The sequence below is a fragment of the Amblyraja radiata genome, chromosome 13 (assembly GCF_010909765.2).
Source record: "Amblyraja radiata isolate CabotCenter1 chromosome 13, sAmbRad1.1.pri, whole genome shotgun sequence".
NCBI lineage: Eukaryota > Metazoa > Chordata > Chondrichthyes > Rajiformes > Rajidae > Amblyraja > Amblyraja radiata.
In genome coordinates this window covers 5,271,711-5,292,875 of record NC_045968.1, presented here as the reverse complement: position 1 = coordinate 5,292,875, position 21,165 = coordinate 5,271,711, and the positions used below count along the sequence as shown (strand labels likewise).

General features: G+C 40.8%; 1 protein-coding gene across 2 annotated transcripts in view; it reads left to right on the top strand.

The window, feature by feature from the left end:
* Nucleotides 1-16,118, top strand: part of pax3 (paired box 3) — a 105,780-nt gene extending 89,662 nt beyond the window's left edge. For both annotated transcript variants that reach the window (XM_033031116.1, XM_033031117.1), the window contains exon 8: nucleotides 12,165-16,118. In XM_033031116.1, coding sequence (XP_032887007.1) covers nucleotides 12,165-12,518 — 354 coding nt within the window. In that variant the 3' untranslated portion in view covers nucleotides 12,519-16,118. The remainder of the gene's footprint in view (nucleotides 1-12,164) is intronic.
* The last annotated feature ends 5,047 nt before the right edge of the window (nucleotides 16,119-21,165 follow it).

Below are 21,165 nucleotides of genomic sequence, written 5' to 3'. Positions count from 1 at the left end.
ATCCACACCATTGATGGCGACAGGGGACAGGGGTGTTCCTCACCTTCCAAAGTCCACCACTGACTCCTTAGTCTTGTCAGTGTTGAGCTGCAGGTGATTCAGCCCACACCACTCAATAAAGTCGTTGACTACACCTCTGTATTCAGCTTCCCTCCGCTCACTGATGCAGCCCACAATTGCAGGGTCATCCGAAAACGTCTGCAGGTGGCAGGAGTCCGAGTTGTATCTGAAGTCAGAGGTGTGGATGGTGAACAAGAAGGGAGAGAGGAGCGTCCCGTGGGGCCCCTGTGTTGCTCACTACTATGTCCGAGACACAGTTCTGTAGCCTGACATATTGTGGTCGTTCAGTCAGTAAGTTGGTGATCTAGTACACTGATAGAGCATCCATCCGCATCTTTGTCAGTTTGCTCCCTAGCAGTGCAGGCCTGATGGTGTTAAAAGCACTGGAGAAGTAAAAAAAAACATGACTTTCACACTGCTTCCCGGCTTATCCAGGTGAGCATAGGAATGATGGAGCAGGTGGATGAAGGTCTCCTCAACAACCCAACTTTGTTTGGTAAACAAACTGCAGATGGCCTAGGTAGGGTTTAACTAGGGGTCGCAGGTGAGTGAGCACCAGCCTCTACAGGGACGTTGTGATGTGTGAAGTCAGCATCACCGGTCTGTAGTCATTGGAGGAGCTGGGATGCGTCCACTTTGTTACAAGAACCAGGCAGGATGTCTTCCACATCACAGGAACCCGCTCCAGGCTCAGGTTGAAGATGTGCTGGAATACTCCGCACAACTAGCTGGCACACGCTTTGAGATCCCTAGGACTGACCCCATCGGGACCCGTGGTTGAACTCTGTACAGACAACACCCGTAGTCAGGATCGAACCCGGGACCCTGGCGCTGCAAGGCAGCAACTCTACCGTTGTGCCACTGTGTTGCCTGGGTCGGAATCCTTGCTGGACAGCTATCTGATCCTCCACTGCAGTTCTCAGATGCCAGGTTGTTGCTGCATATACTGTCTGGGAAGAGCAGTCATTTCACCGTTGTCTCTGGAATCAAACTTCATGTTTGGATCAAGGCTGCAAAATGATTAGCTGACTAGACACAAAAAGCTGGAGTAACTCAGCAGATCAGACGGCATCTCTTGAGAAAAGGAACAGGTGATGTTTCTGGTCGAGACCCTTCTTCAGATTAATTGTTGACAATTGTTGGTAGATGTAGGTTTGGAGAGCAGAAAATTCAGAAGCATTTAAGATAATGGTCCATTCGTGAAAAAGTGTCCATTTAAGAAACATTTTGTTGATCTGGAGCAAATAAATGAAGCTATTGACTTTCCTTTGCCAATGTTGTCAAGCCTTTGAGTTGTGGCACTGTCTTCCATGAGTGTGTGCAGCCATTTGAATGTGTTCCTGAAAGACTGTGGTTCTTCAGAGATACAGACCAACTTCCCCACTTTCCACTTTCTTCATCAGATTTACTCCACATGTACCTGCCACTATCCACACCAGTTGTGGTGCACCTTTCATATGAAGTACAGGTTAAGTTCAGATGAAGATAGACACAAAATGTTGGAGTAACTCAGCATGCCAGGCAGCATCTCTGGAGGAAAGGAATAGCATGACGCTTCGGGTCGAGACCCTTCCGCGGACTGAGAGTCAGGTGAGAGGGAAACTAGAGGTATGAAAAGGTTCAGAACAAATCAGAGGCAGCACCGATGACCAAGGAAAAGTGGAGCCCACAATGGTCCATTGTCAGCTGCAGATATTACAGAGGTAATAACGAAGGCAAAGGTTGAGTTTAACTAGAGCCAGTACGTATTGATATTGGGCTCTCTATACACGTATAAAATTAATGAACAGTGCACTCAGCATAGGCATCAAACAGCAAGCATGAGGAACACAAAGTTAGCACACTGCCGTCATTAGTGTCAACTGGCACTGTTCAATCACCCAGCCCCATCCCTGTATCCATTTTAAAGTGTGAGAGAATGTCGACATCAAGCACAGCCCCAGGCTGTGTTAGGCAGAATTATGAACCATTTGGCATTTAAATATTTGTTGTATACCACGTTCTGTGTCAAAGATCATTGCATTTCATCTCATGCTACAATAGCTATAATTCTTTTCTCATTAATATACCTGAATAATATACATCATGCAGTTCTGTGATTCCGTTCAGCATGTGACCGAATCACATCATAAAAATTATTAGGTTTACGAAAAAAATCTGCGGTTCAATTGCCGTAAAATTGAAAACCAATGCAGCCTTTAGACCATTCAGTCGGATTCAGTTTCGTTCTAAATTACGCTCTGAATTTATGAATTCATCTCAATGCTCACTGCCACGATAAATGAGTTTTTGTTGTTCTAACTTTCTTCCCAGTGAACATTAGTCTATGAAATAAAATTGTGCTTTTTTAGTAATCTCATCTGAGAAGGGTCAAGGGGTCAAAAATGTTGGGAAGACTCTTTCTCCGAGGGAAACATTAATGGTCGCACTGTTGACTGGATGCTTACTGCCTACGCTATGATTTTTGGAAGAATCAAAGCAGAAAATAGTCAATTCTCTGCTAAATTCATTTTTTACACTTGGCCATTCAGTGAATCCTCTCTTTACTGATGGAAAAAACCTGGTACCAAGGAGCTGGGGCTGGATGCCCTAGACTAGTCCCACTTGTATTCAGTACTTGCAGTATGATTTGGTGCAGACTAGTTCTGCCCTTCCTGTAACTCCAAGCTTTAAGTGAGGAGGTCACATTGAAATACCTTAACTGACACCCTGTAGCTCCAGGCTACTTTCTTTTTCTTGTTCTCAAAGAACCATGCAGAAATTACTAAAATCTAATTATTTTGCTGTTAATCAACTGCAGGTTGATTCCTGCAGCGTTCTTATCAGCATTAAACCACTTGGGGCGGAGAACATTATTCAATAGGCATTTAAGGATTTCTCGCAAAAAGTTCTAAAAAAATTGATTCTCCGAGTTTTTATGCTAAAATATTATTGGAAATCAATACAAGCTGTGAAATTGTTCTATATCAGTGTCCATCTGAAAAGGCTATCATTGGTAGATGGGTAAATTGTGATAAAATTGCATCGACTTGCTAAAAACACGTACTTAATCCGAACAATTTTCAAGATCAGATTGGATAAGATTCTGCCTGAAAACTCGGAAATAAATGTGCAAAATAATCTTTGATTTGCTTTCCCCAAGCAAACATCTTGTAAAGTTTGATGTTTCTAAAATTAGTGAAGTTTCGAAAATTATTTAACTCGTTAAACAAAAAATAGCAATTTAGTCCATAATTTGTTTCACCAATTCTTTCAACGTAAATGTTGTCAATTTTGACAAACAACACTTTAAGTTTTTCTATTTTCTCCCCAAAATCATGTTATAATTCCCCAGGTGCTATTCATTCTGCAATGGCTTATGCTATGCTCTATGCATGTGAGCATGTGAATATTAATAATTATTTGATTTTTTTTGTACGTTTACTGCTGTGTTGTATCCTATACTTAACGATAGTCAAAGATATGAATTTTCCATTGGTAGTCAAGGAATATTGGTTGGGATCCTGACAAGATACCTAAGTTGGAAAGGATACCAGAGAAGGTTTACAAGGGAGGATGTTGCCAGGGATCGAGGACCAGAGCTATAGGGAGAGGTAGAGCAGGCTAGGACTTAATATCTTGGAGCACAGGAGGATGAGGTATGACCTTATAGAGGTGTATAAAATCATGAGGGAATTAGAAAGGGCAAATGCATAGTCTTTTATCCAGAGTAGGAGAATCAAGAACCAGAAGACATAGGTTTGTGAGGGGGGGAAAGATTTAATTGGAACCTGAGGAGCAACTTTTTTGCACAAAGGGTAGTGGGGTAAGGAGGTAGTTGAGGCAGGTACGATCACAATGTTTAAAAGACAATTGGACACGTACTTGGATAGGATAGGTTTAGAAGGATTTGGGCTAAATGCAGGCAGGTGGGACTAGTGTAGATGTGTCATGTTGGTTAGCGTGGGCAAGTTGGGCTGAGGGCCTGTTTCCACACTGTATGACTCTATGACTGCATGACATGTCCTATGCACTGTTCCCCACATCTTTGTCAATTTCAGTGACACAGAGAACAAATATATTGCACAGCTGCCCTGTTGCTGTCACACTACAGGATGTATTACTGATCCATTCTTTCAAGTTTGAGAATGTCCTATCGATCCATTGATCCATTAAGCGCCTTGAGTATTAGAAAGGCGCTATATAAATCCCATCCATTATTATTATTATTATTGAGCCAATATTGGGACAATAAAACATCGGGAGATCAAGCTGGGATTTTGCAGCAATAATACTGACACTATTCCCTGAAATAGATACCAATATCTGCATTAAATCAATGATAATCCAAAGAAGATTATCATAGCTTTAGTCCTTCTCCACATGCTATGCTCTGTTCAGCTTTCAACAGAATGAAAGAAAATGAGTTTAATTGATGTAAACTTATGTATGAGACTTGTTTTAACATACAGTCCATTGTTGCATGAGGTCCAATTGATTTTGCAGTCGTTTAGCAAACTCCTCACCCTTATAAACTGATTGTTAGTTTAGTTTAGTTTAGAGATACAACGTGGAAAGATGCCTTCTCTACCATTGAGTCCACGGTGACCAATGATCACCCGTACACTAGCTCTAACCCTCACACCAGGGACAATTTACCCAAGCCAATTAACCAACAAACTTCGGAATGTGGGAGGAAACCAGAGCACCCAGAGAAAACCCACGCAGTCACAGGGAGAATGTACAAACTCCGTATGGACAGCATTCGTGGCCAGGATCAAACTAGGGTCACTGGCGCTGGAAGGCAGCAACCCCACTGCTCTGCCACTGTGCTGCCAATACATTTTATGAATGTTGATTAAAACCCCCCACATAAATGTTACAAAATATAATTGAGTTTAAAATAAGAAGCCAAATAACTACTGTTAATTTATGAGAGCATGAAGTATTATTGAAATACATACAATCCCACTCCGTCAAACTACGCCATGTACTGCATATATTTCTAGTCTACATTCTACAGGAAATATGCTATTGGATCGATGTGGGCATGGAGGAAATTTAGAAAAATTTGCCAGGGCTGGAAAAAGATAGCTATTGGAGAGATTGGATGAGCTAAGTTGCTTGCTTTAATAATAATAAGCCTTTATTGTCATTGTACTTAGAAATTCGGAGTGCTACTCCTGATCAGTGCAACCAAAACAAGTCCAAACAAGACAAAGTCACAGCTAATGCATTCAATACGTTATTTTGCACTGGGAGAATATTACACTTTACATTTAGTAAATACTTTAAAGGATTTAAAAAAAGAGGAAATATTAACTGAGTGGTCTGTTTGATAGTGGAATTATAATGGATAATTATAATGGATAAGCTAAGTTGCTTGCTTTGGAAGAGTGGTGGCTGGGAGAAGACTTTAGTAGGTTAAATAACAAGGCCTTGGTAAGTTAAATAATAAGGACATCTTTCTCTTGATTGTAGGATAAAAATCTAATCTTTAAATAATTGGTTATAAGATTAGAAGGAGATAATTAAAACTTCTACACCATGACATTGCTTGGGTTGTATAACACACTGCCCAAGGGGGAAGCAGAGGCAGAGACATATTTAAACAGATCTTGGGTGTATATTTACGGAGTTCTGACCTACGCGATGAAGATGAGATTAAGTTTGATAGCTCTTTATGCAGTTAGGAATGGCAGATGCTGGTTTACACCAAAGATAGACACAATATGCTGCAATAACTGTGGGTCAGGCAGTACCTCTGCTGAAAAGGAATAGGTGACATTTCGGGTTGGGACCCTCCTTCAGACTGAAGGGACTGTCCCTCTTGGCGCTTTTTTCAGCGACTGCCGGCATCATTGACTGACGTATCATGTCACAGAAAAATAAGTGTCATGATCCGGCGTGATGACGTATGACGTGGCGTGATGACATGTGACGCGCGGTGCTTTTTCAAGTGTCGCAACCACTTTTTTTTGTCTCCGCTGGATTTTGAAATGTTCAAAATCTTTTGCTGACACTGATATGATGCCGGCAAAATCAACAAGTGGGACAGGCCCTTGAGTCTCAAGAAATCTTCAGAGTCTGAAGATAGGTCTCGACATGAAACACCACCTATTCCTTATCTCCAGAGATGCTGCCTGACCTGCTGAGTTACTCGAGCTTTTTGTGTCTATTTTGGATAGGTTTTCATTGACGTTATCAAGGGCTGAATGTCCTCCATATATGTTGTACCTTTATTATGACTATGGTATTTTATCATACCATAATCATTTGGGTATTAACTTTAATTAGTACACAGTAAAATGTTTAATAGGTTAATTACAAACAGTTTTTTCTCTTATTTGTAAATGTTTTAAAATGTAATTGCCAATTCATCTTGTTCAATGGCATCACAACTGTTGGAGATCTGTTAAAATGATTGCCGCTAACATCAGAAACAGGAAATCCATGCCTCAAAAGTTGCTAGATCTTTGTGGACAAAGTCAACAGAGCCTATTTCCTTCGCTCCACATCAGTCTGAAGAAGGGTTTCGGCCCGAAACGTTGCCTATTTCCTTCGCTCCATAGATGCTGCTGCACCCGCTGAGTTTCTCCAGCATTTTTGTGTACCTTCTATTTTCCAGCATCTGCAGTTCCTTCTTAAACAAAGAGCTGTTGCTTTGCTGTTCTGCTGAAGGATCAGACTGTCCCAATGCAGGGCCTGCAAAAGTCTAGCATACTGATACAACAAGTTTTGTTTTGTTTTGGTATAGAGATACAGTGCAGAAACAGGCCCTTCGGCCCACCGAGTCCGAACCAACCAGCGATCCCTGGACAAGTAAATAGGAAAGCTAAGGGAATATGATTGTTTATTTCCAGGGGGAACTAAATACTAAAGTATGAAGGTTATGTCTATTATATAGTACAATGGTTGGCACAGTTGCGGAGTTGCAGCCTTACAGCGCCAGAGACCCGGGTTCGATCCTGACTAAGGGTCCTGTTTGTACAGAGATTGCATGTTCTCCCTGTGACCACGTGGGTTTTCTCCGGATTGTCCAGTTCCCTCCCACATTACAAAGAAGTGCAGGTTTGTGTGTTAATTGGCTTAGGTAAAATTGTAAATTGTCCCTAGTGTGTAGGATAGTGCTGGTGTATGGGTGATCACTAATCGGCGCAGACTCGGTGGGCCGAAGGGCCTGTTTCTGCGCTATATCTCTAAAGTCTAAAGTAAAGTCTAAATGGCGAGTCCCGGTCTAAATTACTAAGTGCAGGATTGATCTCCTTCATAAATTAAGTGTGTTAATGTTTTGAATGAAATTTAGAGAAGTCACTCATTTAGGGCAGATTTATTTTTCTCACCAAGCCTCATGGGCCTTTGAAACTCTTTTCTGCAGAGAATGATGGGAGGAGTATCAAAAGATGTTTAAAGGCAGATGTTTACAGATATTTGGTAAACAAGGATATGTGAGGTTACTGTGAATGGACAGGAATATAGAATGTAGAATTGAGGCTACAATCAAGTCAGCTATTATATTAAATAGCAGGGCAGGCTTTAAGGCCCAGTTCAGTTTAGTTTATTGACAAAAAAGCTTTTGTTGCATGCTATCCAGTCAGCGGAAAGACAATATATGATTACAAGCAAGCCATTTACAGTGTATAGATAGATACATGATAAGGGAATTATGTTTAGTGCAACATAAAGCCTGTAAAGTCAGGATGGTTCGAGGGTCATCAATTAGGTAGATAGTAGTTCAGTACTACTCCTAGTTGTGAAGTCTGGGCCATGAAAGTTTAAGGGTGCAAATCAGCATGAGGGAATTTAATTCCTCTTCAGGAATGAAATCTTGACATGGGTATGGAATTCCTACTGGAAAAATCACCTTTCATTGACCGCTATTTTAGGTATCTGGAATCTAAATGTGACACTTAAATGCCCCTGTGAGTATGAAAGTTTCCAATTTTATCTGCTTAATCCTCCGAAAACTATATGTGGTTAATCCTGTATCAAAACTGTGCCTGGAGGGAACTGTAAAATTGAAAGGTTCAATCAATTTTGTGTGTAAACGTATGATATTATGCGACATATCTTTTTATATTTGGTCATCTGAATGATCTGAGTTTAGCATGATGACTGAGCAATATTTGAAGTAACTGAATCTGGAGTTAGTAGAAAGGAAATTGTAATTTTTTTTCTTTTTGCCTTCCTTCAAATTAGGTACCATACAAATGATTACAATTGAAAACGTTCTGACAATGTGCAATTTAAATGCTCAGGAGACAAAATCGTTCATTTAGACTGGAGGACTGGAAGTAATAAACACACAATTGCGAAATTACAAGAACATTTTCCTCACATATTTTTCCTGCCGATTTTCTCTTTTCTAAAACTGCCAAAGAACAATTAGCACTTAATAAATTACATTGATGGACATTTAAGGTCATACTCTGATATTTTCTGAGGAACAGGAAACTTTAAAATATTTAATCCTTTCCCTGGCATTCCTCCAAACATATTAAGGTTTTGCCTGCGGGTGGGTTTATACAATTGAAAGAATACCATGACGCCTTAAGTTATAGAAATATTAAGTAGAATGTGTATCAAGTTCCTCTTGGAAAAAAAGTAGCTTTGTCCCCTCATAACGAAAAAAACATTGCCAATTAAAATGATTTTTGTGAGGATTTCACCTTTTCACTGTTACTTGATCTCAAAATTAGTCCAGAGATGTGAATTGTCTTTGACAAGAAATTGCTCTTCAGTGAAATATCCTATATCTGCTTATAAACTGGGGCCAAATTTACTTTTGATTGGTGCTGTTTACATTTGAGGAAAATGATATTGTGCAAATTTAAGTAAAAACCATGCATTATAACGGAACATAAAATCAACAGAGTGAAATTTGTCGGAACTGGCAATACCTTGTTTTCCTTTTGTATATCTGAAAGAAAGAGCATTTGTAAAAAAAAGTTAAATTATTCATTCTGTATATGACCATTCTAATGTTAGCAAATTACATGACAGAAATTGCTCTTGAATGCAATTCAAATATATCTTCCAGCAATCTTTATTAAATCATATCTGTAAAATATAGAGACCTTAAATGAAGTGGCGATTCTGTCTTGGCATTCTGTCAGCTGAAGATGTGGAAGGGTCAGAGTTGAGTTGAGTTTAGTTTAGTTTAACGATACAGCGCGGAAACAGGCCCTTCGGCCCACCGAGTCCACGCTGACCCATTCACACCAGTTCCCTGTTATCCCATAGAATGTAAGCAGGTTGAGGACTATGCTGAGGAGATGTCAAATGGACAGGATTGCTGGGGCGCTGTGCTTGTTCTAGTCCTTCCTTTGTGCTTGTGTCCAAAGCTTCTACATCCTTGCACAGTAACTGGGAGACCTGTCTCACTCAGTAGTAACAACTTTCATTTTTTTGTATACTCCACAGAATATGAGGAAATTCATACATGAACAATTTTTCTTGTTCTATTAATGCCTGTTTTGAACTGGGCTGGTTTCTCCCAACCTCTCTCTGTAGAACTGAGGCAGAGTTCTACCTACTGCTCTGAACTCACATAGTCATGGCCCATTTCATGGCCATGGCCCTTTACAAGGGAAACAAACCTCTCTGCTGACTCTCAATCTGAAGAAGGGTCTTGACCCGAAACATCATCCATTCCTTTTCTCCAGACATTCTGCCACACCAGCTGAGTTACTCCAGCTTTTTGTGTCTATCTTCTATGAAAGATCTATCTTTCTCTCTTAACCCCATTCTTCTGCTTTCACCCCATACTAATTAATCGTACAATCAAATGTGATCATAGATTTGGTCAGGCTAAGTCTATGTTCAGCGTAAACCAGCATCTGCAGTTCCTTCTTAAAAAAAGAAAAAGGAAGCTATTTAAAAGAAGTGAAAAGGCTCTGGAGATGCTCGAGATTAGTTTCAGCAGGTAGGGAGGGGAATGGGCTACAACGTATCAGGACTGGACCTACTCCCTTTGTCAGGAAATCTTTGATCTCAGGACTAGTACTCCAGCGGTCAATACTGTGGCTGTTTGCGGTATTGTTGGGAAGCAGCTAATTCAAGTTGGTAAGTAGGAGGCAGTTACATCTGGAACTCAGGGCTTGCCTTTATTGGTTTCAATATCAAATGAGCAGGGGAATTGCAATGAGGTAGTCAAGTTGATGGTTGGCAGGGAAATTGAACCGCGGTTGCAGCAGATAGGCAGCATTAAGCTTTATAGGCTGATTTCAAGAAGGAGAATTGAGGTCAATTGTTTGTTTTATTCCAGTCCAGAAATTAATTATAGAGAATTGAATAGAACGAGGGTCAAGGGTTATGGGGAGAAGGCAGGAAAATTGGATTAGGAGGCAGCAATCAGCCATGATTGAATGGCGGAGTAGACTGGATGGGTCAAATGGCCTAATTCTACTCCTATAACATGTGAACGTGAACATAGATAGGTGACGTTTTGGGTAGGGCCCTTCTTCAGACATCTGCCGTCTTAACCCGAAACATCACCTATCCAAGTTCTCCAGAGATGCTGCCTGATCTACTGAGTTACACCAGCACTTTGCGTTGATCTTTTGTTCCTATTAAATATCATGCAGATATTCTTCGCTGCGTGAGTGGCGAGGTAAATTGGCAGCACGTGGCAGAACAACAAATGTATTTTGATTGTCTGATCCTGCAACAATCTGGGCCTTATAAAACATAGAACAGTAGAGTTTAGAGTTTGGAGAGACAACATGAAAACAGGCCCTTTGGCCCATCGAGTCCATGCTGACCATTGATCCACACTATTCCCGTGTTGTCCCACTTTCCCATCATTCTCTACACATTAGAGTCAACTCCTATAACTTGTGAACTCATGAGATGGAAGGAAATTCAGATAACACAAAAGGACATACATTTCTGGAGTAACTCAACATGTCAGGCAGCACCTCTGGAGAACATGGATAGTTAATGTTTTGTGTCGGGAACCTTCTTCAAAAATAAATTTGTAATTCTTCCACTTCATGCTGTGCAAGGAAATCATTAACTTTATGTTTTAAATCAACAGAAATTATTCCACTCCTCAGAGGTTTATTCCTCAGAGGCTTGCAGTGTTCATTGTGGAGAAATTATGCCACAGAAATTATGCCACAGTTTGTTTCATTTATTAATCATCTCTTTGTGTTCTTTTCTCTTCGTTTGACTTGTAATTTAAACATCGGATTGAAAGCATACTTCTGCATGACTGCATTTAGAGATACAGTGCAGAAAGAGGTCCTTTGACCCACCAAGTCCGCAACGATCAGCGATCCCCACACGTTAACACTATCCTACAAACCCCGGGGACAATTTACATTTACACCAAGCCAATTAACCTACAAGCCTGTATGTGTTTGGAGTGTGGAAGGAAACTGAAAATCTCGGAGAAAACCCACCCAGGTCACAGGGCGATCGTACAAACTCCGTACAGACAGCACCCATAGTCAGGATCGAACCTGGGTCTCTAAGGCAGCAACTCGATCGCTGCACCACCATGCCCCCTGATGTACTCCATTGCTCAACTCACAAAGAATGCCCAATGAGGTTGCACCATTCCATATTTGGGATCACAATCCATTAAACCATATAACCATATAACAATTACAGCACGGAAACAGGCCATCTCGGCCCTTCAAGTCCGTGCCGAACACTTATTTTCCCCTAGTCCCATCTACCTGCACTCAGACCATAACCCTCCATTCCTTTCTCGTCCATATACCTATCCAATTTATTTTTAAATGATAAATTCGAACCTGCCTCCACCACTTCCACTGGAAGTTCATTCCACACAGCTACCACTCTCTGAGTAAAGAAGTTCCCCCTCATGTTACCCCTAAACTTCTGTCCCTTAATTCTCAAGTCATGTCCTCTTGTTTGAATCTTCCCTACTCTCAATGGGAAAAGCTTATCCACGTCAACTCTGTCTATCCCTCTCATCATTTTAAAGACCTCTATCAAGTCCCCCCTTAACCTTCTGCGCTCCAGAGAATAAAGACCTAATCCGCTGGATCGTGATCAGTACAAAATACCATTCGAGCTGTATTTTAACAAGATGCACATGAATAAAAATCAGTCTTGGTATATTAGTAATGGTTTCATTTTGCATCTCTTCGCAGGTTATGGGACTCTTGGCTAATCCTGGCGGTGTTCCTCATCAGCCACAAAGTGACTATGCCCTGTCACCACTAACAGGAGGCTTGGAGCCATCGACTTCTGTTTCAGCCAGCTGCAGTCAAAGGCTAGACCCAATGAAACCTCTGGACAGCTTGCCCACCACCCAGTCCTATTGCCCATCAACCTACAGCTCCTCAGGTTATAGCATGGATCCAGTAGCAGGATACCAGTATGGACAATATGGGCAGAGTAAGTGCCATGTAAATCTAAGCAATACATTCAGCTATAAAAATACATACCCTCCCCACCCTTCATCGATCTGTATCAAGATGTGTGACTCAGTATACAAACTTTGATTATGAATGAATTCAATACGACTTTATTGGTCTCGTATAAAATAAATAATTGCAACAACTATTGCTCCTCTAGTTTAGTTTGGCACTTAGTGCGACATCCCAGCCAAATATACAGGCAGAGCATTCAAAACATAATAAAAAGATAAATGTACATTTGGTCAACATTCATTTGACTCAGAGGAACCATTTGACTCAGAGGAGAGGGTCTTTCATTAACTTAAAGACTTTGAAGGATTAATGTTATATTTCATTTGAGGAACAAAAGAAGGAGTGACGTGTTTTATACTGTGCAGTTCTGGGATCTGAAAATTCAATGTCTTGCCCTGTATTTGGATAGCAGACTACACATTGGATGTCACTACAGTCTGGCGAGGCTACAATCGGCAACTTTTTTCCCTTCAAGTTCAATTAGACTGCCAAAAATCTGTTGCCATGAAAATATTTAATCTCATGGCTGTAGTCATCTGTCTTTAAAGCAAGTAGCCAGATAATACTTTATTTCTTATATTAGCTGGGCAGTAGATGTAATTAATTAATCAAGAACACTGACTGTTTAGTTATCGATAGGCTGCCCTATTATAGTTTTATTTCAGATTTCTTTTAAACAAATATTTGCATGGAGCTATACTAACAAAATCTCCCTTATAATCTTTTTATAAGTGACAGTATCTGTCTTTAGTTGGCATGCAATACAAAAGTTCAATCCGTTACTTTTCAAATGTGAATTTTCGCCGCATTGACGTTTTTCGAACTGCATCATAATTTACTTCAGAAACACCAGTTTTATTCAACGTTATTATAGGAATTGAAATCTTTCCCCATCTCCACACTGGTCAGTAGCATTCAGTGATATTCTGTGTATGATATATGAACAGTTGTTAAATGATTTTAAATAGACAAATCCAACAAAAAAGAATGCATGAAGGATTTGACATGAGCATATTATTCTATGTATACAGTGGAATGCCAAACTTTCTTGTATTATTTTTGTACTTCTGAAGGCTTAAAGATGCTGCAATTGAAATATTAATGTTAATTTGTAAATCATTCCTCTTCTGGTCGCCTTCCTCCACAAATATTAAGCTAAACAAATCTGTGGTTGCAATCAGTGTTACTTGTTAATAAAAACAGAGAGATAGGACAAATGGAATGAAACTTAATTTTGGCAAGATGAGCTTTTGTCAAAAGAGATCACTGGAAATTGAGTTAGATCACTCAGATAATGGGTACAAAATACCCCGAAAAAAACATTGCAACGCACTTAGAAACTTCAGCCTATTCCTAACAAAATGATTTTGTTGAAGGGCTGAGTTAAGGCACTCTATGTAATTATCTTCAGTGCTGTCAGCAGCATCTTGATGTGATTAATTGCCAGGACCTAATATATGCTTGCCATTTATGTAGAACCTAAGGCCAAGGTCTGTCAAGAAATGAAGCGGCCACTGGAATGTCACTATTAAAAACACATGTTCTGAGGAAGGCCAAATCAGGCATCATCTTGGACAATATTCCTGGATCCGTGTGGTGCTGTCAAACTTGTCCTAATATAAATAAAGTAACCCTCGTAGTTTTGGCAGGACATGATTAGCCTCGACAACAGTGTACCTGCCTTTGACGTGGCCCCTCACAACGATGTTGTCACAAGAAGCATTCCTAAGTTTATTTTACTTCCATTTACAGGTGCCTTTCATTATCTGAAGCCAGATATAGCATGAGGGAAAAAAGTCCGTAAAAGTTGAAACAACCCTTGTTCTGGATCCACGTACATAATGGGACCATGGTCCCCACAACAGTTGAATCTGTTCCCCAGAAACAAATCAACTCTTGTCTTTCTCCGATAATGGTTTTCATTTGTGATCATAGGATGAGCCCCGTGTTCTGAGTTTCGGTTTAAATAGTACTTCTGTTGCCTGAGATTCGGCTCCGCTGTTTAAAGATGACGATGGAGAAAATTCCTATTCAACCCCAATATTCACCCGCAATTTAAGAAATACAGCTAGCATTCAGTAAATGCCACAAACTATGATATTCCTCAGGCATTAATTACCTACGTATAACTTGATAAAGAGTACAGTGAAAAAAAAACTGATACAGAAGGCTTCCTATTACTGACAATTTAAGTAAGTCTTCAAATGGTCTGATCTAACAAACGGAAACAATTACACTTTAAAATGTCCTATCCATTAAAACACGACTTACAGACAGAGTATGTTGTGAGTGTTTTATAGTACTTTACAGATCTCAGCTAATGGTAGCACAGCCGTGCGTGACAGCTATTTGTTGCATTGCTCCTTATTTACAAGTTACCAAAGCATCAAATGATATCCATTTAGACACCATTGAATCAGTGATTCCTATTAAATTTTGACATCCTGTGTGTCGTGTGCCCAAAATGAACATTGAGGAGAGGCTTCAATGATCACCAAAGGGTTTTTTTTCCGCATTACAGCTGTGGTACTTGAAGGAGATATCAATGATTTAAACTACATTTTCAATCTTTAAAATGTAAATGCTGATCACGAGAAACACTTGTTTCTATTCCGATAATGGATGCATTAAAATGACTCATGCAAAGGACCAAGTGAGAGGGAAGAAGGATGTCTCTTATTCAAAAACAAATGGAGCTGTTTAAAGTTCTACAATTAGCTACAATATCTAACGTGCATTCAATGCAAAAAATAAATACAAGCAACAAACTAACTCCAGCTTTAGTGATGAAACTGCAATGTGCAATATTATGTACTTCTATATCTGCCACAGTATTTCTTGAAAGTAATGTACTGTATTCTATATTTTCTTGATATTCTTGTAATTTAATTGGTTGGTTATATAAGATGTTTGCTGAAAGGTGTTTTGGTCATTGTTAACAATATTCAAGAATGAAACAATATACATTTCATCGATATTGTACATAAAATTCTCCACATAAAAATCTGATGCGTAGAAAAAAGTGTGTACGTTGATATCACAGACTGAAAAACCATATCTTATTTTAGTAAGACTAGAGGTAAGGTATGTAAAGGTAGCAGGAATTTCAAAAGTCGTGTATAAACGCACTATTACTGCTACCCTGCTAAGTGTCTCAAACTTAGTGGCATTTTGGATATTGTCAAACGTTCACAGGTTTCAGAGTCACACATTAAGTTTGATAGCTGGATGTTTATATACGTGTAGGCGTTTGTGGAAACATCTCCCCATGACTTTGTCCATGAACTTAATTATGATCACGATATCATCCTGTTTGTTACGTTGCTGCATTGCAACATAGACTTTTTCTAGAGAGGTTATTATTTATTCCTATATATTCAACTATTTTAGAAATTAGCATGTATCTCATGATGTGTACATTTTTGCTTAGAATGTAGAAACAAATTAGATAATTACTGCCATTATGTACGATGATTAGATGATATGACCTCTTCTGTCACATTCTGGTTTTAAAGGGCGCTGAAGCTGAATGGAACTGAATGGTGTCTGCCATCCATCCTTCTGTTTGTCATTTGACTGCAAAATACAGCCTTGATGTAAAGATTCTCTTTCCTGTACAAACACAGTGAATATTTACTATTTATAAAAAAAATAAACAGCTAAGGAAATCAATCATTTGAATACGAGTCCCGTTTATCACATATGGTGGACAATTATCAACTTACCTACCCGAACGTCAGAAGGCAACTGTGTATGAAATGGCTACACTTCCACGACACAATCTTCACTAATGTAGTGGCTGGTAATGTTAATTACTAATTCTTCTAAGTAATTGAATGTGGCAATTCAATTCAATAACATGGCCAAAATGTAGCTCCTAGCCACAAGCGGCATCAATTATTGACACTAACTGATTTGTATCACTCACACTGCCTTGTTAAATATAGTCAAGTGTGTGCCCAAATATTACCATTATACAATTCATACTAACAATTGTAATAGAATTGTATTTTATATGAATTATATATGAATGATATTTACCAGAATTAATATAAGCTCACATTTAAGTAACACAAAATGTCCGCAATGATGGAGATCCATTTCAAAACTGAGTGTTCAATGTCCAATACCTATTTGGAAATGTAGAAACCAGGAACACCAAATGCTGTTTAATACTGAAAACCCACCACAAAATGCTGGAGTATCTCAGCGGGTCTGGCAGCATCTCTGGAGAACAAGGTTAGGTGACGTTTCATGTTTGGACCCTTCCTGAAACATCACCGATCCTTGTTCTCCAGTGATGCTGAGTTACTCCAGCATTCTGTGACAATCTTCACTAAGATTGGATCTCTGTTGGTGTTGCAACTGCAAGTTTGGAACAGGGCCAGGATTGCATTATAGTGTCATAGAGTAATACAGCGTGGAAACGGGCCCTTTGGCCCAGCCTGCCAACGTCGATCAACATGTTCCATCTACACTAGTCTCAGCCAGCATTGGGCACATACCCTTCTAAATCTATCCTGGTTAGTGTCCATTGTTGGTGTTTTTTAAGGTAAACATGAATCCTATAAGCTGGAGCTCCAGATATATGTTATATATGTGCAGGAGAGGGCGATGAAGGAGAATGGACAACTTCTCAGAATATTTAATTTTTGCAGATGGCACATTAGCATAATGATAGCCAACTTCCATTTTAGTTGCTCACCTTATGTGCGGGTGACCTAGATCAAAGATCACAGACCATACAACTGTCAAACTATTAAAACTTTAAACAGCATTCTCAATATACATTAAAACATTCATAGCTATTTGTGAAAATACTTGAAGAAACTTATTACCCAAAATAAAAACAATCTAAGTTCATCCATCTTTACCTTGTCACTAATGCATTCCATTGCAGGCAACATCCCAATGAACACCTTCTGCACCCTCTCTAAAGCCTCCACATGCTCTGTACAGAATGGTACCCAGAATAGCACACAATACTCCAAATGTGGTCTAACCACAGTTTTATATAGCTGCAATATGATTCAATTCCCTGACTAATGAAGGCAAACATGGAGCAAATGCCCAAGGCCTATTTTAAGAGAGGTCTGTCAGTATAGCACAGTGGCACAGCTAATAGAGCCATTGGCTCAGAGCCCCAGAGATCTAGATTCTACCGAATATAGTTTGCGTGATTGCACAGATTTCATCTGTGTCGTCTGGTTTCCTTGCACATCCCAAAGACCTGTGGGTCGGTAGGTTAATGGGCCATTGTAAATTGCCTCCAATATGTAGGTGAGTGGTAGAGTGCTCATGAGAATGTGGCGAGAATAAAACAAAGGGATTGGTTCATGATTAGTGTGAATGGCTGATGGTTGGCATAAACATTGATGGGCCGAAGGGCCTGTTTCAGTGCTGTGTGTCTCTCCATAACTCTCTAAAATGGCTCTCAACCTGAAGGGAGATGCACAAAGGTAACATGGGTATATCACACAATGTCATACAAACAGGTTACAATATATTGTCCAGGAAATACGCTAAATATTTACTTCCTTCAGATGACCGCTAGAGAAAAATATCCAAATAACTCGCCCTTCTTAACAAATAATATAAATAACAAAGTTAATAGCCTTGATATAAATTACATCGATGCTTTAGGCAGGTTGATAAGGCTGGAAACAACATTTCTGGGATAGATGTTGTTTATCCCAATATTTAAGAAGATGAAGCAAGAACATTAATAATGGTTATGAGGGAGTCATTGACCACTAGGATGTGTTCAATTGGGAACAGGTTCATGTGCTGTTGATATTCAACTTTGGTTTACTTTATATCTCTAGTTTCCCTTATCCCTAACCAGTCTGAAGAAGGGTCTCGACCCGAAACATTACCCATTCATTTTCTCCAGAGATGCTGCTTGTCCCACTGAGTTACTCCAGCTTTTTGTGTCTATTTTTGATTTAGTTTAGAGATACACAACAAAATCAGGTAAATTGGCCCACTGAGTTTTAGTGATCTCCACACACTAACATTATCCCACACACGTTAGGGACAATTTACATTTATACCAAGCCAATTAGCCTACAAACCTGTACGTCTTTGGAGTGTGGGAGGAAACCAGAGATCCCGGAGAAAACCCACTAGGTTCACGGGGATGTAGACTCAAAATGCTGGAGTAACTCAGCGGGACAGGCAGCATCTCTGGAGAAAAGGAATGGGTGATGTTTCAGGGGGAGGCCCTTCTTCAGGGTCACGGGGAGAACGTACAAACTCTGTACAGACAGCACCCATAGTCAGGATCGAACCTGCGTCTCTGGCGCTGTAAGGCGGCAACCATCCCGCCCATTAAACAGGAATGACAAATCAAGAAAAACAACTCCAATCCTGTAAGTCTTTCTACAATTCCACAGAAAGTATTTAAACTGAATCTCAGCTGTAGATCTTGGGGAGTGTTTACACAACAATAGGCTGGTGAGCGTCACTCATGAGGATCAGAGGGGAATGATCTTGTGTGAGCAATCTCTTTGATATACGAAGACATGACAACTCAGGTGGCATAGAACTCAGGACGACAGATGGCACAATGGGCTAAGTGTTTGGCTGGCGACCGGAAGGTAGCCGGCTCGAATCCCGCTTGGAGTGCATACTGTCGTTGTGTCCTTGGGCAAGACACTTCACCCACCTTTGCCTGTGTGTGAATGTGTGTGAGTGATTGGTGGTGGTCGGAGGGGCCGTAGGCGCAGATTAGCAGCCACGCTTCCGTCAGTCTGCCCCAGGGCAGCTGTGGCTACAGAAGTAGCTTACCACCACCGAGTGTGACTGAGGAGTGAATGAATAATGCGATGTAAAGCGCCTTGAGTATTCTAGAAAGGCGCTATATAAATCCCATCCATTATTATTATAGAAAATCCAACACTTTCATTTATCTATATTTCCAATTGATTAAACTCAAAATGAAAGTTGAATTAAACTCAACGTTTCCTGTTTTAGAGACACAGCATGGAAACAGGCCATCAGCCGACCATCGATCACCCGTTCACACTAGTTCTATGTTATCCCATTTTCATATCCTACACAATGGGGGGAATATACTGAAGCCAATTAACCAACAACCCGGACGGACATCTTTGGGATGTGGGAGGAAACCGGAGCACCCGGTGGAAACCCATGGAAAGCAGAGGGAGAACGTGCAAACTCCACACTGAGAACACCCGAGGTCGAACCCAGGTCTCTGGTGCTGTGAGGCAGCCACTTTACCACTATGCCACCGAGGACGGCTAATAAATTGGATGAAAGTTGAAGTGCAAAAAGGACACAAGGAGACTGCTGAAGATGAGGGCTAAGTGTAAGTGCTGCAGAACTCAATATCCCCTTCCTTATACACTCAAAGTATGTAGTTGAACGTAATGGTGATGCCGCACATCACAGGATGATCAGTATAGCTGAGAAAACTATAAAACAAATTGAACTTAATTTGTACGTAGTAGGAAAAGTTGCAAATTTTTTTAATACAAGGAGCGCCTAGAAAATAGATGAGTTGTGTAGTCCATATATGGTGCTGAAATGGCTTCAAATGAATTTGACTTGGGAATTTAATTAGTCTCATTGCTCAATTTGAAATTAATATAGAGAACTAATTAATAAAGTAATTTGAGCTAAAGGCAAAAATTAAAAGCTTGAGGAATGAATGAATTTCCAAACAAATGGAGCTCTGATCATGTAACATCTTTTGTATTGTGCAAAATACACAGCACTACAGGGCTGCCAACTCTCACGCTTTGAGCGTGACACTCACGCAGTTCAGCCAATTCTCACGCCCTCACGCTGAAGACAGAATTCTCACGCTGACAGGCTGTCTTCAGTCCCTGCACAGTTTGTCTCAAGTTTGCGCCGCATGACAGCGATCTGCACGGATTGGGGAAGCGCGTCGGTCCCGGGCAGCGGGTGCCAGCGCTTTTGTGAGCCGTCTGCGTGTGCTGCGTTTCCGGCTACCGCGGTAACCTCGCTCCCTCCCTCCTGCCCTTCAACTCACACGGCAGCACCAGCGCCAGCGCCGCCAATCCACGCTGCACCGTGCCCGCCAGACTCCCCATTGGGCGGCCGGGGAAAGAGAGGGAGGGGAGAAAGAGCGAGAGAAAAAAAAGGGAGGGATGGAGGCAAAGAGAGACAGGGGGAGGGAATGTAGAAAGGGGATGAAGGAAGGGAAGGAGAAAGGGGAGAAAAATGAAGCGTGAGGAAAAAGAGGGAGGGGGAGGGAGGAGGGAGGAAAGAGGGAGGGGAGGAAAGAGAGGGAGGGAGGGGGAGGATGGAGGGGGGGGGGGAAGAAAGGTGTGTGTGTGTATCCCTATATGTGTGTGTATCCCTGTGTGTGTGTGTGTGTCTCCCTGTGTGTGTGTGTATCCCTGTGTGTGTGTGTGTGTCTCCCTGTGTGTGTGTGTGTCTCCCTGTGTGTGTGTGTCTCCCTATATGTGTGTGTGTCTCCCCGTGTGTGTGTGTGTCTCCCTGTGTGTGTGTGTATCCCTGTGTGTGAGTGTGTGTCTGTCTCCCCATGTGTGTGTGTGTCTCCCTGTGTGTATGTGTGTGTATCCCTGTGTGTGTGTGTGTCTCCCTGTGTGTGTGTGTATCCCTGTGTGTGTGTATGTGTCTCCCCATGTGTGTGTGTGTCTCCCTGTGTGTATGTGTGTGTATCCCTGTGTGTGTGTGTGTCTGTCTCCCTGTGTGTGTGTGTGTGTGT